The 17,320-nt window shown below is 40.9% G+C and overlaps 1 protein-coding gene across 1 annotated transcript; it reads left to right on the forward strand.

Annotated features, from left to right (window-relative positions):
- The first annotated feature begins 4,915 nt into the window (after positions 1-4,915).
- rab5c (RAB5C, member RAS oncogene family) lies at positions 4,916-16,644 on the forward strand. Its single transcript, XM_085783715.1, has 6 exons — positions 4,916-5,025; positions 11,454-11,796; positions 14,226-14,377; positions 14,599-14,721; positions 14,828-14,921; positions 16,315-16,644. The coding sequence occupies exons 2-6, from the start codon at positions 11,631-11,633 to the stop codon at positions 16,440-16,442; spliced, it is 663 nt and encodes a 220-aa protein (XP_085639841.1). The 5' UTR covers positions 4,916-5,025; positions 11,454-11,630; the 3' UTR covers positions 16,443-16,644.
- Positions 16,645-17,320: the final 676 nt, after the last annotated feature.

Below are 17,320 nucleotides of genomic sequence, written 5' to 3' on the forward strand. Positions count from 1 at the left end.
ATCTGCTCCACCGCCTCCGCATGCTGTCCCATGATTCATAGCTGCTGAATAATACATGCTCTTTTCATAGATCTCTGGAGGGCTTCATCAGTACGCTACGGCTCTGTCTCTCCTCGCTGCTCTTTCATCGGCCCGTAGGAACCTGTTTTCTCCTCAGCATCTGTTTTCTGTCCCGTTTTTTCCTCCTGGACGACACCGCGGCTCCGATAAGCTGTAGGTTTTGTTTTGCTTTTTTTTTTTTTTTGCCTAAACCGGTTTTTGCACCACGTTTTGCTTTTTTTTTTTTTTTTCTCCCTCCCTTCAGGTGTTCAGTGGCGCAGCCCCCTCCTGCTGCACTCAGCTCAGTGTTTGTGTTTGTCTCGGTGTGTTGGTGTCCTCTCCAGTCTGTCCTCATCCCCTCTGTCCCACCTCAGGGAGTCGTCTCTGCATCCAGACTTTGACTCTCAGTGAATCCTCCTCGCTTTAGGGAAGATTTCCCCTGATCCGCAGTCAGATTTCTGCAGCGTTAAAGAACAAAATCCAAGTTTTTAAACTTGCTTAACCTCTTTTTTTGATAGTGGCCCTTCAGATCAAAGTCGTGTCTGCCAGCGCCACCGTCAGGACAAATTTAATTCTTACACGTTCAGCTCCATCATCGCTGACTGGGCTCCAACAACAGCTAAAACATTACTGTGTTGTTTGTTCCAGTCAGCAGCCATTTTGTTTTTGTGCAGCTGAATGTGTTTTTTCCTTCCTCTCTTCCAGTCACCCACCACACGTTTCCATTCATTCATTCATTCATTCATTCATTCATTCATTCATGTGTAGAGACTTGAGACTCCCTGAAGTTATGGTTTGTCTATTGAACTGAAAATGTGTCTGGGTGGATTTGTGTTTAAAAGCAGCGTAGACTGGAAGTCGGTCTGAACTGAAAACTACGCAGAAATAACACACAAACACACAATGACAGCTTGGTGGTTGGTGGGTGGGTGATTTAAACCTGTGGTTCCCAATATTTTTGGCTTGTGACGGCTTAAATTGAAGCCTGACATGCTTCATTTTCCAGTATTTCACAAGGAGAAAGAAAAAAAACAACCCAAATCCCAGAAAAGTTGTTGTGTATTTTTTCCTCACTCATCCCTTTAATCATCTTTTTGACCCCTGGGAACCAAACCAGGGCGCCAATCCCCCGTTTAGGAGCCCCCTAAACTAAAGAAATCTGATGCCTGTTAAAATAAACAGAAACCAGAAACACATCATACACATGTTAGCTCCACATGGTTCGGAGAAAAAATTATTTTAATCCCATAATGACGCCGGTTTTGGTTCTGAAAATGAAACTGACCAGACCACTTTAGTTGCGGCTTCAGTTCCTGTGTGTCCCCCCAAGTTATAGGATAAGAAGGAGATTTAGAAACACACACATACATACGCATACAGGATGGTTGTGTGTGTTTGTTTCCTCAGCATCAGTGTTTCAGGAAAAGAAGGAGCGACTCTGGAAAGTGAGCGGTAAAGGAATTTAACTCAAGCTTGTTGCCAAGATTTTTTAGAAGAGGTTTCCCGCTCTGTGATGGCAAATTCATTTATAGCATATTAAGCCTCACTGGGTGTGACGGTATTGTTTTGTGTTGTGTTTGTACATCCAGCCCCGTTGTGTTACGTGACAACACAACCGTTTTTCCTCAAGGTTTTGGTTCTGCGTCTTCCTCTGTTTTGTTTTTTTTATGTTTTTTTTTTTTTTTCTGTCAGTGTTTGTTGATTGTGTTTCAATTTCTTGGATTTCCACTGACTTTTTATTTTATTTTAATAATGGAATAAAATGTTTGTAGAGGATGATGGGAGATTGATTCAGGACCCTGTGGGGATTCTGCTTAATGTGGGTGTGTTTGTGTAGAGGGGCAGACATGGAGGGAAAAAACAAAACAAAACAAAAAAAAAAAACACCTGTAAAACACTATTCTTGTTTTTGGCTAAAGCTGCTGATTGATCTGCGAGTGTGTGTGTGTGTGTGTGTGTGTGTGAGGGTGAGAGAGAGAGAGAGAAACAGTTTCTTCAAACACCGAGCTGAACATTTTTCTTTTTTTAAATTATTGATTGTACAGTTTCAAGGCGAGGGGATGAAGAGAAAGACTTTTTCACAATAAAACTATTGAATGTTGGAGTCAAGACGTCTCTGTGGTTATTTTTACTGTTGATTTGCTGATACGTAGTTTTTTTATTTTGTAAACATGCATGATATACACAGATAGATACATTAATGAAGACTATCCTAACCACAACTGCCACAACAAGTACACCACAAACCATTAAAACATCAACTAATTACCAAACTCAACCTCATTGTGGCAATAACTGCTGGGTTATTTTACCAACATGAAATATAAATGAACCACTGTTTTTAAGTTTCTGACAGGTACAGTTGCTGTGTCTGGGGCCTTTGGTGTAGTTTATTTAGAGAAGGCTGCCATCTACTGGAATTAAACCTCACACACACCCACACACACTCTCATTGGGAAACTGTAATCCTTTTAACAGGGTCAGAGATATGTTGTGAACAGTAAAAATTAACACAAGTTGCATCAAAAAGTGATGCTCACAAATAATACCAAAGTTTGATGTTGTATATTAAAGGGATAGTTCAACATTTTGGCAAATTGGCCCATTGCCATAATCGCTATAGTAATAGCAGTAGGTTCGTTACCTTTAATTGTCGGTGTAAGCTATTTTTAGAACGGAGGAGCGGAGCGGCAGGCTGCTCAGGGCTATGCTATGGAGGCTAAGGGAATTTCTTGGTTTTCCTCATCAAACTCATCAAATACACAACCTAACAACTCCAAAAGGCTGTCGTGGACAAGTTGTGAGCTGCACAATCACCACGCTATGAGATAACAACGGAACGTTATGAGACGGAGCTGTTTTACAGGTAAATTCATGCAAAACCGCTGATGCGCGTTGCGTTCAGGGACAGTTTTTCAGCAAGCAGACTCTGTATTTACCCTGTATTTACCTCGAAAACGGCTCCGTTTCGTAATGTTCCATTATTATCTCATAGTGTGGTGAATGTGCAGGTCACAACTTGTCCACGAAAGCGTTTTGGAGTTTTGGGATTTTGTATTTGATGAGTTTGATGAGGGAAACCAAGAAATTCCATTAGCCTCCGTAGCGTAGCTCTGAGCAGCTCGCCGCTCCGCTCCTCCGTTCTAAAAATAGCTTACACCGACAAATAAAGGTAACGAACCTACTGCTATGACTATAGCGATTATGGCAATGGGCCAATTTGCCAAAATGTTGAACTATCCCTTTAAGATTTGTAAACTAAAAGAATGCATGAGAATTTAAAGTTTCAGCTTATTAAAACATTGTATAAAGTTGTGCTTAGGTTGAAGAAATTTGTATTTAAAAATAAATAAAAATGAAAAAACGGCAGCAAAACATGAGCAGATGATCCTGTGAATATTCTCATTTGTCCATGTCATCGTTATCCCCAAAGAAATTTAAGTCAAAAGCAACTGGACTTGGTTATTTGGGTCAGATGCGTACATGAACTGATGAAGCCTCTTGGATGAGAGGTGAAACGTCTTCCTAGACAAATAACCAAGTCCAGTTGCTTTTGACTTAAATTTCTTTGGGGATGAGCAGATGATCAGTGTTGATGTGATACAAAGACATTGTATCGGAAGATTATTGAATAGTTGAATAGTTTTTTCAACACATACAGATCATTGTGTGTACACAGACATCCACCAAGAGATTATATGATATTGTGACTTTGTTTAACTAAATGTTTAGCCTCCGAAAGGTGCTAGAGATTGAACAAACACTCTTCTGGGAAGTGGACAACCCATCCTACCTCTCGTGCCACTGTACAGAAGAACAATAATTTACACTTTTTTGTAGTGTTTATTCATTTTATAGTAGTAAAATGTTATCTAATCTATTATTATTATTATTATTATTATTATTATTATTATTATTATTATTATCAAAATCCAAAGACACTACCAGTTTTTTTGTTGTTTTTTTTAGGACTTTTTTTTTCTTCAATGAAGGGTTGTACATAAGAACAAACGTACACAAACACAAACTTCTAAAGTTGGGTGGAGTTTTGGAGTATTTGCATTTGTGTATGTGAAATTTGCCATACAAAATGTATAGGTTTGTAATAAAGGTGATGTCAAGTACATTATCACACTTCTACAGTCAATGTTTGTCTTGATTTTACACACTATATATTGTTCAAGTTGAGTCCAGAAATTGATAGATTTGGCACAGTGATAGAATAAATGAGTTAAGGTTTCTGGTTCCATATTGCAAAACATATTGTATTTATTTTCAATATCTAAAAATTTAGAAAAATATAAATTTGTTGGATCCAAAGACACTACCTTTTTTTTTATTTTTTTTTATTAAACATTTATATATACAAACATACAAATGTTCAGACATTAAACATACAATGAATAGACAAACAAAAAATATATACATATATACACTGAAAGGGGTACCAACACTATATCATTAGGCTATATATTAAAATATATATATATATATATATATATATATATATATACTATATATATATATCATATATCACACATACTACATTACTACATAACGTAATATCGCGTAATATATATAATACAATACATATATCATAGGTATTATTAAATAGTTGTTTGCAATAATTTATAATATTCTAAGGTTTTTATAGCTTTTCTGTCTTTCATATTTTGTAATAACTGCATGTAATATCTTGTTTCTATTTTAAACTCATAAAAATATGTTTTTTTGGATGACCATTTACATTTATGGATATAATATTTTTCCAAAGACACTACCTGTGAAAGGCCTATAAACACACGGTGACGCGTGGAGCAGATGCTGCGCTCTCATTGGTCAGAAGAAAGTGGGCGGTTCCCGGAAAAATCGCTAACCGGAAGGGAAGGCCGGAGCCTAAAGAAGAAGAAGGAGAAGAAGGAGAAGAACGGAGCCGCCGCCGCCGCCACCACCACCGATGAGACCAGCAAAAGAGGAAAAAGTATAGTAAGTGAGACAAGTTGAGATTATAAAAGGTCTGAAGAGGTGAAGCGGAGACTTTGAACGCGTGTCGGTCAGTTTGTCGACGCGGAGCTGCCGTTAGCCGCCGCTGCCGCCGCCGCCGTCCGCAACCAACGGTTCATCTGACTGACTGGACCGACACCGAGCCGCCGCTGTCGCCGCCGCCGCTGCTGCTGCTGCTGCTGCTGCTGCTGCTGCCTCTGAGACCGGAATAACGTCAAATACCCCCAGAGAAACAGAAAGAAACCCCCTTTTTGGATGAATATTACCGAGGGGGGCAGATAGAGCCGCTCATTGCCGCCAGTTAGTTTGTCATAATGTCACAACAGCTGACGATGTGGAGCCGAGAAAAGGAAAGGAAAGTTGTCCAGTGACGTGATCGACTTGTTCTGGGCTGTAGCCCGGCTAACTAACGCTTTCTTTAATTTAATGAAGTTTTAACCTTTTGTATTAGTTATTTATTTTGTTGTTGTTGTCAGATTTACGCTAGAATAAAGCTAGTGCTAATGCTAGGTAGGTAAACGATACGGCCAGCTGTGTAACTCGTTGATAATTTATTTTATCAGCCAACTACTCCTAAGTGAATGGCATTTTATCTAAGTTAATTTACTATTATAGACTATTATCACGGTCACTAGCTGCTAACTATACCGCACCTCCCTCTCCAATAGCTTATATTGCAGTGGATGTCAAACTCATTTTAGTTCAGGGGCCACACACAGTGCAATTTGATCTCAAGGGGGCCGGACTAATGAAATAATAGCATAATAACCTATTATAAATAACGAGACGATACATTTCCCCCCTTTGTTTTAGTGCAAAGATGTTTTATTCACAGCTTATGAACTATCCTTTTACAAAGCATTATTAACTACCTGAAATTTCTTGAGGAAATGTGCCATTTTTAAACAATATTATGCCTTTTTCTGTCTACTATGTCATTTTTATACTTGGAAAATTCATCCAGTGGCCCAGATTGGACCCGCTGGTGGGCCAGTTTTGGCCCACAGGCCGTATGTTTGACACCCCTGCTGTATTGTTAGCTACAGTGTGGTTAGCCAGGTCAGTCATTGTGTTAAAAGTTATATTATTACGGGCTCTGTCTAAGATAGTTGACACGAGGCAGGGAGCAAGTTTGTATTTAATCAGGTTATTAGGTTGTAGTTTGACAGCTTCTATATGTGATTCCCCCTCAAGTGGCAAGATTTACTGTTTGCCTTTTTAAAATGGCAGCTTATTATTTCTCTTCGGTCATGTCATGTCAGGTGCATTTATAGTAGGCTATAGCAGAGATCAGCTTTCAAGTGTTAAAGGCCTTGAAGCTCTTTGGCCACAGGCTCGACTCATGTGAAACAGTTAATATGTGTAACAGTTTGACAGGCCAGTAAATGTCAGCACACTTGTAAGTTTTCAAAGGTGTCATCACAACCAAGTGTCATAAACCGCTCTCAGCATTTGTGATGTAATTCAGCCAGTTTACATTGTTTTTAGCTCATGTACCTGCACATGTTTCTTCTTTTTTTTTTTTTTAGATTTAACAGCAAACACAGACACACGTATCCTCCTGTTTATGGCTTTATTAAGGACAGCACAGCTCAGACCTTTGAGACGGAGAGGGGAATTTACGGTCGCATGCCTGGGCTCCTGTCAGGTTTATGGCGCGTGGACCTTGTCCTCCGAAAAGTGGTGACACATCTCGCTCAACAGGCCTGAAAGAAGAACTGTGAATTTGCTCCCGACACACACACTTCCTATACAACACACAGTGTGCTATTTGAGTGTGTGTGCATCAAGGACGTCCCTCTCTTTTCTTTCCTGGGCTGTTTCAGCACTGTCTTTTTTTTTTCTAAAGGTCAGTACTATTGAACGGACCACTTGGCCAAGTAGTTTATTGTGCTCTACATCAACACTCTGACTTACTTCCTTCTAATCCTCTGTCTGGTTGTGCAGACGGATGCTGATGTTGGAGCTTTAAACTACTGTCCAAAAGATATAAAGGACAACAGGTGTTTTTTTCTGTGGTTTGATGAGTTGTGAGGTGCAGAGAGGACTTTATTGGTGATCAAGATCTTCATGCAAATAGATTTAAAATTCGGTTAGAATGAATTTGCCTCTTCTATTGCCAGGTTTTGACATAGAAAGCAGAGTTAGACTATCAGACCATGAGTAGTTGTGTAACATGGCTGCTGTTGTGCATTTTTCTGTCTTCATTTGTGCAATGTTTTTTAAACTAATTGCTGAGTTGATTATAATTTCCTGGAGGGGGGGGCGGCTGCAGATTTAGTTTGGGCCTGTGGACGACCACGAATCTTGGCTTTGGTCACCGTCGACCTTTCCACACAGAAGTCACAAGAAAAGGAAGTGCCTGTGATTACCTACTGGCCCAGGCCAGCAGCTAGTGATGAGTATATCCTGTTTGCTTTTCCTGAGTCATGTCTCGTCCAAAAAACTGTCGCTTTCCTTTCTTTATTAGAGACTCAGACTTTTAGACGGACTTACCTCGGATCAAGATCTCCTCCTGTTTCATTTCAGGATTGCTCTGTTTTTGTATCTCGTCATCTCGGGGCAGATTCAAAAAAGCTCTTTGCCGCTATTATCTCGGTTTTTGAGTGCATGGTTTCGGTGCATATGGAAATTTCCACTTTGCACTTTGCAGACAGGAGTGTGGCCATTTGGCAGAGCAGACAAAAGGAGGACGGTGATGCAGCCCCCTCATATCATATCAGACACCACCAGTTCTTCCAGGACCCCACCCTTTTTATTGACGTGAACAAGCACAAGTTCACGCTTGTTCTGTTGCATCTAGTCGGTACAGTCGCCATAACAGTCGTCGGACTAAACTACTCTAAGTGGAACGTGTGACTGAATTCAGATTTTTGCACAGTCATTACACGGCCATGCACTCACTCCCAATTACACAGCGTGGGTCCAAAAGCCCGAGAGCATTTGGAGAATTGTGATTCCTGCTGAGGAAATGATCTTGTAATACGTGAAACGAATCAGACAGGTACTTCTTTTCTTCTCTATGTCATTTTATTGCCACAAATGTGGCGTCTAAAGCTGCAGCTGCTTCTGAACTTCCATATTTTGTTGAGTTTGAAGAGAAGAATCCAAACTCTAATCTATATGAGCCAAAAGGCTGATGCGTACAGCTTGAAGGACATTTTTCCTGGGAAGCTGATTAAAAAAATCAAACACTTTGACCAAAATCAAAATCTGAAACCTGAACATTTCACTGCCATCCATTTTTGCACATGAACTTTGTCTTTGTTATTGAGACGTACTTACATTAATTACGCTGTCGTGAATGAGTTAAACCACAGTCACTAAGTATCTTTTTCCAATTTGCTCTCTTGTCTTTTTATGGAGCTATACATTTGACGGCACAGCGCAGAGGAAAGGAAGGGGATCATTAATTGACTGTGGGAGACCAAAGCCGTTGCTGTCACTGAGTGAGCAGCAGCTATTCATAGAAGTCTTACTGTATCTGTGTCTTTTTTTTTTTCTTTTTCTTTTTTTTACAACATTTTAAAGCCAGTTTCGAGTCGAGTGAATAACAAAAGAACAGTCTGTTCATATACAGGTGTTTTAATTTGTGCACACATGCTCATATGTAGGTGTTTAGTGCAGTGTGATCCCTGCTAAGTGTCTGGATGTCACACTGGCAGCAGAGCAGAGCATACAGGAGGCCACGATGAATATTTCACAGGCTCTCCCTCTAGTCTGCTCCTTCTTCCTGCCTTTTCTCCTCCCCCTTTCTCTGACCAATGTCCCACTGTCTCTCTCTCTCTCTCTCTCTCTGACCCACTTCCCCTGTGGAGGCTTCAGAGCCCATTAGAGATGCCATCAAAGCGTCCGTCACAGGCTGCTAAAGACGTGTGAAGGTCTGTCTCAGTGTAAAGAAAGCAGCCAGCCACTTCTACCTTTTGCACCTTCTGTACAGGTGTTGGTTCGCCGGTGCTGAACTGTTAACAGCCTCCTTAATCAGTAGGTAGCAGGCCGGGTGCGTAAAATTGGATGCAGTAATCGATTTTGTTCCGCTTAATAGTTCGTATTCAGCAGTATGAAAAACACATTTTCAGCCCTCGGACAGACAATCTGTTTTTCTGCTCCTCACATTTCTGAAACCGTCTTTCACAGTTTTCATTTGTAGCATAATGTTTGGTCCAAAACACAAAGTTACTTTTTCTGAATGTGAAATCTATTCCCAAGATATTTTTGTCTATAATCTCCATGAAAGAGATACTTCTCTGAACCAGCAGAAATTACAATTTGCAATTCACAGTCATCGCTGCTTGTTTAAAAAGTCGACTTTTCACACTCGCATTTGTAATTAGTTTCAGCTAATTCCAGATAATTGTTACCAAAATGTAATTCTTGTTCATATCTTTAGTTTAAGAGGCTTTGAAAACCAATTAGGCCTCGGTTTTGGCGCCACTCGGCGTGTTTCGTTGGCCGTCATCCACACACTCAGTTCTCAGTCTCTTCTCGCCGCTTCCCTTGGTGAGGAGGAATGTGAACAGGTGAGAGCTCGACTCTGCCGCTTGCAATCAAATGAGTGTGGAGCGACTGTCTGACCCAGTGAACAGAGAGTCTTTATTCCTCCTCTGACTCTGTGAAGGGTTCCCTCTGCTCTTTCAGGGCCTGTGTGAAGTCTGTCTGTGAGCTAGAGAGCCCAGTGAGACCTCAGTTCACTGTGGGCGACTTTACTGTCGCTGGATACAGGTGTGTGTGTGTGTACATGCACTTTTTAAAGACTTAAATCAAAAGTAAGCAGGTTTGGTTGTAGGTAGTGCAGCTGCAATGAAGCTAATTTAATTTTATCTTTTGAGTAAAAAGTTTTTGTTGCTCTGCGACAGTGAAAGCTAAAATCAAACTTGTGCTGTAAAGTTTAAACACATAATGATAGACACAGGGCTGCTCAGCAGAATTGAGTTAATGCATGTTGCATGGTTGGTGCACACAGCACTATCAAATGAAACATGCCAGTTCTAAATATTTCATGGACAGAGCCATGATCTGCTGTCACATGCTGGAGATTAAGTCCAGCTCAGCAGCGAGCTGCAGGAAAGGACCAGCACAACCAGCCTCTGTAGACGATTAGCAGTGACATCTCTGCCTCTGCTTCTCCTCTGAAGGAGAGAGGTCTAACCTCCGGCTCGGCTTCAGCACGTTTTGTTTTTTGTTTTTTTTACAGAGATGAGGCTATCCCAGGTTTTAATGCACTCAGCACTAAAATGTCTTCTGCAATCTTCACTTCCTGCTTCGAGCCGAGTTGTGTTTCCTGTCCTGCGACCAAGCAGAAGCTGGCTGACCTCATGTGTATCAACCAACTGAAAAAAAAGATTAGGCAAGGTTTCATACTCGCGGCAGGCCCGAAGAAAAGAGAACAAACAGCTGTTGAGCAGCGCTGTTATCTCTTAAAGCCGTACAGTTTATTTTCAGCAATTTATGATTCGGTTAGATGGTGAAAAACCAAAAAAAAAAAAAAAAAACTTTTGATTGTCAGAGTCAAACTGAGTTACAGGTTCCTCTTTGTGCTGTCAGAACAGTTTACTACCCCAGTCTGCTGGCCTTTTGCAAAACAAACTTTCGTTTCGTGAAGGTGAAGCGTCAAAGATGTTTAGTTATTTTTGACTCACTGATTAATTTTGAGTTGGCTCTGTGTGTTGCTGAATAGAAATAGCCACAGAGATCTTAACACTGTATGGTTACAGCTTCAAACTGTGGCCAGACACGTTAAGAGATGAGTCACAGGAACAAGTGTGTCGACTTGATGCTTGGTTACTGTTTGGCTTCATGCTAATACCTATCTCTTATTCTTCTCTTTACATTTTGAAGCTTTACCTTACTCCTATCTGTTCACATGGGCGCCATCGACTCTCCACCTCCACTTCACTTTATCTCTTTATCTTATGTAGATTTTTTTTAGAAGTTAAGCACAAAAAAAAGTGAAGCGAAAGTAATAATTGCCCCTCATGGTAATAAACTAATCACACACTACCAGAGCGACCTGTGGGAGCAAGACGACGGTACACACAGTTTCACATAAGTGTAATCATCCGGTACTTGTTTATAGTAAATAATCAACTCTTTATCTGGAGACCCAGCCCCACGCTGAAGCAGGTTTCTGTGTCAACACATTAGACTTTAAATTATCTGATGATGATTTTTTGCCTGGGAAAAAAAAGAAAGAAAGAAAAGTGCATTATTTTGTTTTATATTATGAACTCTTCTCATTAACAGCTGTCAGCAGGAACAAGGAATTAATTTGTTTTTGTTTTTTTTGTTCTCATTAAACACTCCAGTGGGTTTGACTGATTATAATATTCATAGCGTGTTTGCTTTAATGAAAATGTTAATTTCATTATGGAGCGGATCTTAATACACCGTCTTGTCCTTTTGTTTTCCAGCTCCCACCGGTGAGGTCTCTTCTTCCTCCGACTCGTCTACCTGCCCGACCTGAACCCGTCTTCCTCTCTGCACCGGGCCCGGGTCCACCACACTTCCTCCCCACCCCTTCTTCTCCCAGCTGCTTCTTTTTTCTCCCTGTGTTTTTTTTTTTTTTTTTTTTATAAAACACTGCAACCATGGCAGGGCGAGGCGGACCGGCGCGGACCAACGGCACTGCCGCGAGCAACAAGATCTGCCAGTTTAAGCTAGTGCTGTTGGGGGAGTCGGCCGTGGGGAAGTCCAGCTTGGTGCTGCGCTTCGTCAAAGGCCAGTTCCACGAGTACCAGGAGAGCACCATCGGAGGTGAGCAGAGCTGCAACAGTTCATCGATTAATCGAACAATAATCATTTATTGAATTAACCGTCAACTATTTTGATAATCGAATAATTGGTTTGAGTAGTTTTCCTAAGAAAATATTTCTGGTTTCTTTGTTTCCTTGATTCTTACATGCAAGAAACAGAGCAAACTTTTTCTCCCTATTCTCCCTCCCTTTCCCGCGTCCCATCGCTATAAGTAAAACATAAACTAACTAACTAATAATAAATAGATAATAAAAAAATAGACAAATTCTGATAACAGTTATATGATGGATTTCAAGGGCGTTTCTCGGGACATTATCTTTGTTCCTTTATGACAATAAACTGAGTATCTCTTTGGTTTGTGGACAAAACAAAACATTTGAGGATGTCACCTTGTGGTTTGAGAAACACTGATTGACATTTTTCAACATTTATTTACATTTTATTGACCAAACAACTAATCGATTCATTGTTTAAATAATCAACAGATGAATTGATAATGAGTAATCCTTAGTTGCCGCCCTAGAGGTGAGGTTTCATTCTCCGATACTGATAATAGTTTCTGCTCTGAGTCATCCTGTAATGGCATCAGAGCTGCGTATCTGTAGGAAAATCTCCTACACTGAAGGGTAGAGGCCGTTCAGTCTCCACCTGTGCAGTCAGACTGTGTGGGTGGGTGTGTACTGTTTGGGTTGCACGTCGCAAATAATGTCTGTAATTACTCCATAGATGATATCTTTTCACACATTTAACTTTAACTTCTGGAAATTACCCACAGGTGTCACACTTTTATTTTTATCTATTGAAGCAACTATCCTGTCAGTGTTCATGATGAGACAGCCCGAACGCTGCAGCAGCAGAAGGAAACATGTCCTTGCCGGTAGAGCGAAGCTTCTTGCTCGAGGGTTTAATCTCCTGTGTTGTCGGAGCCCAGGAGAGGGAGCGGCAGAACCAGTTCTGTGCAGCAGCAGCAGCAGCAGCCGATCACCTGACTCCCATGAGCCATCGAGCTCCTCGCACTGGCAGACGTGTGCATTGATTTCCGTGAAGACAAATTACATTTTGTTAAGAGTTTCTGACGAGTAATGAGATGAGAATTCTTCAGAATAGCTCCTCGTTGGCTGCAGAGGAGTGCGAGGTTATGTGAAACAGGAAGGAATTGAGACAACAATGGGGATTTCCTGGACCTCCTGTAGATGAGTGAGGCTGATCAGTTTGAAAATAAGAAACACAAACATATGAATATGGAAATCTGTCTGCAAATTTAAAAAGTGGCTGTCCTCCTTGTTGTCGTTGTCTCTTCAGCCCGAGGGCGACAGGACTCGACAGGAGTCGACTCCCCTCAGTCCAGCAGGAAAAACAACAGTGACAGGTTTTCCTCTTCTGTCAGACATGTTGAATTTACACAGGGCCGGTTGGTCGATACACAAATGTTGCGTCTGTAATGATGAGTGAATCATTAATCGCTGCTAAAACCAAACTAAAACCTAAAATGAGCAAAAGTAGTTGCAACATATTTGTGGTTGTGTTTGTTGCTTCCCTTGCAGCCACAAGCTGAACTGTGGACACACTGCAGCCTTTTATAACATCTACCACTACTCTGCTGCCTGCATTATTTAAAAGTTATTATAAAATTCAGCTGTCATATGTGTATCTAAGGATTTACAGGGAGAGGACTGACTGAAGTTTGACCCCGTACATAAGCTTGTATATCGTGTAGTGAAACTTTTTTAAAGTTTGTTTTCAGGAGATCAGAGCGGCCTGTTTTATTTTCACTCAATATAATAAAGTCATTACTCATTTTTGATACATGGCCTATCATTAAGGGAATATAATTCTGGTATAACATTAAGTTTAATGCTATAAAGTAAAATTGACTCTTCTTTTAGTTTTCTTTTTCATATTTTTCTGTTGAAACAACTTTTTCTTTTTCCACTAGCTTGCATATGAGTAACATGGCTCATGGATGTAGACAGGATGCTAAGTGCTTACGCTGACCAAAGACTCATAACGAGTCAGCACTTTTTCCTTTCCCCCTCTCTCTCTCTTTTTTTTTTTTTTTTATTTCTGGTGAACTTGTGCTCAGCTGAATGCCTGGTCAAAGATTACAAAGCTTTAAAGTATGTGCTTTGCCAGTGAGTGCTCGGTTTCCTCTGTCATGTGACAGTCGGCTGAGTAAGCGAGTTGTGTTAAGCTGCACCTCCTCCTGTCATTCATACTCTTTACATTATACACAGCCTTTTTGTGTGTGTGTGTTTTTTTTTTTGCCTTACTGTTTAATCCTTTATTTTCCTTTTGTTAGCTGCTTTGTCAGCACTATAGCACATAATGTATCTTATTATTTAGTCGTAACCTTAATCTTAAACCCAGCAGATAACAGCCCTGTAATTTCCTGCTTTAATGACTTAATATCTTTTTTTTTTTCTTCCCAGCTGCCTTCCTCACACAGACGGTATGTTTGGATGATACAACAGTCAAGTTTGAGATCTGGGACACTGCAGGACAGGAGCGGTATCACAGTTTGGCACCGATGTACTACAGGGGAGCCCAGGCGGCCATCGTGGTCTACGACATCACCAACACAGTGAGTTTCCCCGTCCGACTGCGAGACGGGACAGAAGTATTACCGTATATTATGTCATTTGTTTGCTGACCCTTGTCTTCCAGCCTGGGTTGATGATTGCTTAATTCAGCAGACGGCTACAGACCTTTGCTCTTTTCACTGCCGCAGTCAAATGTAACATCAAAAAAGATGAGTGATTTAAAACATGTTGTGCCTTTTTTTTTTCTCTTTTTTTTTAAAAGGACACATTCACACGTGCAAAGAACTGGGTGAAGGAGCTCCAGCGACAAGCCAGCCCAAATATTGTTATTGCACTGGCAGGGAACAAAGCAGACTTGGCCAACAAGAGAGCTGTAGATTTCCAGGTAAATATCTGACTTTTTATTTTAGTATTTTACATCTTTAATTGAATATTTGCAATAATGGATATAAGCTGTCAAATTATATCTGTGTTGTATTTATGTGTTGCAGGAAGCACAAGCGTACGCAGATGACAACAGTTTGCTCTTCATGGAGACTTCAGCCAAGACTGCTATGAATGTCAATGAGATTTTTATGGCTATAGGTGAGTGACTCCCAGTGCAGGTGCAGTTTAAAAAAAAAACAACAACATAAAAACAGCCTGTTATTGTCTTAAAGGGATACTTAACCCAAAATCGATAATTCACCAATTTTCTATTCATGCCAAGGAAGGGTTTGGAGAACCTTTGGAGTCATCAAAACGCTTTAGGAGTTCCAGGGGGCGTCCGGCTGGCAACGGATTTCCATATAACGGCGGTGGATAGAGTTCACTTTTGAATCGTCCAAAACACACACTATGAAACATCCAGATACCTCTATAGTACTGCTCGTCTGTACTGACCCAAGTGTCCTGAAGCCGCCACATGAAATAGTTGTTTGGAAAAAATTTATTTGATCTCTGTTTTTAGCCTTTTGCTGTGAGATGTTCGTTCGTCGTTATAAACCACTGGATGTGTGATGTAAACACGGAAGAACATCTCGCAGCAAATCTCGCGCAGCCACTAGGAGCTACTGCTACAACAAGGCTAAAAACAGAGATCAAATAATTTTTTTCCGAACAACTTTTTCATGTGGCGGCTTCAGGACACTTGGGTCAGTACGGACGAGCAGTATGGAGGTATTTGGATGTTTCATAGTGTGTGTTTTGGACGATTCAAAAGTGAACTCTATCCACCGCCATTATATGAAAATCTGTTGCCAGCCTGGAACTCCTAAAGCGTTTTGATGACTCAGAAAGTTCTCTAAACCCTTCCTTCGCATGACGGTGAGTAGATGATTGGTGAATTATCAATTTTGGGTGAAGTAACCCTTTAATAGATACAATAAAAGGTTTAAAAAGAGATAATCAGAGACAATAAAGGAAGGAACAACAGACATAAGATTAAAAGACAAACACATGGAAAACACAGACATTATGAACAATATGATAACAAGGATTTAGTCTTCTACTATTGTTTTATTGATATTTATGAAATAAATAGAAATGAATTAAAGGATTTGTGATTAAGTGCATGTTTGTTTCACATGTGGAGGCGAGTGCAATCAAAGAAAAGCGTTGTCATAATCCCCAGTGGTGTGCATAGTGAGAGGAGTTAATCATAAAATAATAATAAAAAATACATGGCTCAATGTGGCCGCTTCAAATCTTTATTTGCAAAACACATTATGTATGACAAGGGGAAAACAGCAAATCCTCACATTTTAAAATCATTAATAATTGAATCAATAATTAAATAAATCAAATATACACTGTAAAAGTTTTAAATATTTTATGGTTTTCCGGGTTCTTCCATCACAGTTAAGTGAATATCACACAAAACAAAACACCTGCCGACATCACCCGAGGCTCTAGAAAATGTTTTATAGACAAAATGATCAACAAAGATAGTAAAAGCAGAATGGATTTTGAAATACCTTGTGCTCCTTCTGCTCCACAGCCAAGAAGCTTCCTAAGAGCGAGCCTCAGGGCGGAGCGGGCACCAGCGGGCGGGCCAGAGGCGGCGTGGACCTGCAGGAGGCCGCACCACAAGGCAGAAGTGGTCAGTGCTGCGGGGGCGGGAACTAACCGACCGACAGCGACCGTCACCAACGACCAATCAGCTGATCCGACCTACAATCTACAGCTTCGATCAACCAGACCACACACACATTGAACCAGCCAGCTGTCAAAACTCAATGTCCCATCATCGGGCAAATCAAACCAAACCAAACCAAACCACGGTCCGACCGACGACGACGACGACCCCATCAGCACCGATTAACTGTTTGGCAACAAAAAAAAAAAGTCAACTGGCCAGTAAACTGCCAGACCTCCCCCTCCCTCCCTCCCTCCCTCCCTTCCTCCCTCCCTCACCCACCTTTATTCCTCCCTCCTTCCTCTCTCCCTCGTCATGGTTACGGCTGATGAACCAACCAAGAAATCAAACGAATCTCGTCTGAAACCCCAGGACCTGCCAACCCATGACGTCTCTATTGATGATGGACACTTGACGGCACATTCGGGGGGAAAAGAAGAAGAAAAAAGAAAAAACACGTCCCACTCTCGGAAGAAGAAGGAAAAATAATGAAAATAATAAATAAATAAATAAAAAAAAGAGATCAGTCATCACCAATGGCACTTGATATAGGGCCATCTTGCTCTCCTTTGTTTCTGTATTTGTGTCGAGGAAGAAAAGAGAAAAGAAAAAAAACCAAGATTAACGCAACAGGAAGGAATAGAAACAGGCTCATCATGCCCTGTCCCTTCTCTTCTTTCTGCCCCCTCGCTTTCCTCCCTCCTCCTCCTCCCCCCTGCCCATGCACCGTACATTTCTAAAGTATTTCCAACATGGTCTCTCATGATGACACTGTTAAAACTCAAATCCAGGTGCATGCAGCAGCAGTCAGTCCTTCGCTTCTCCGTCTTGTTCCTGGTCGGCTTCCTGGGAAAGATGAAGAGAGAAG

Source organism: Trachurus japonicus, chromosome 8 (genome assembly GCF_045865225.1).
Source record: "Trachurus japonicus isolate A0001 chromosome 8, Traja_1.0".
In the NCBI taxonomy this organism is placed as follows: domain Eukaryota; kingdom Metazoa; phylum Chordata; class Actinopteri; order Carangiformes; family Carangidae; genus Trachurus; species Trachurus japonicus.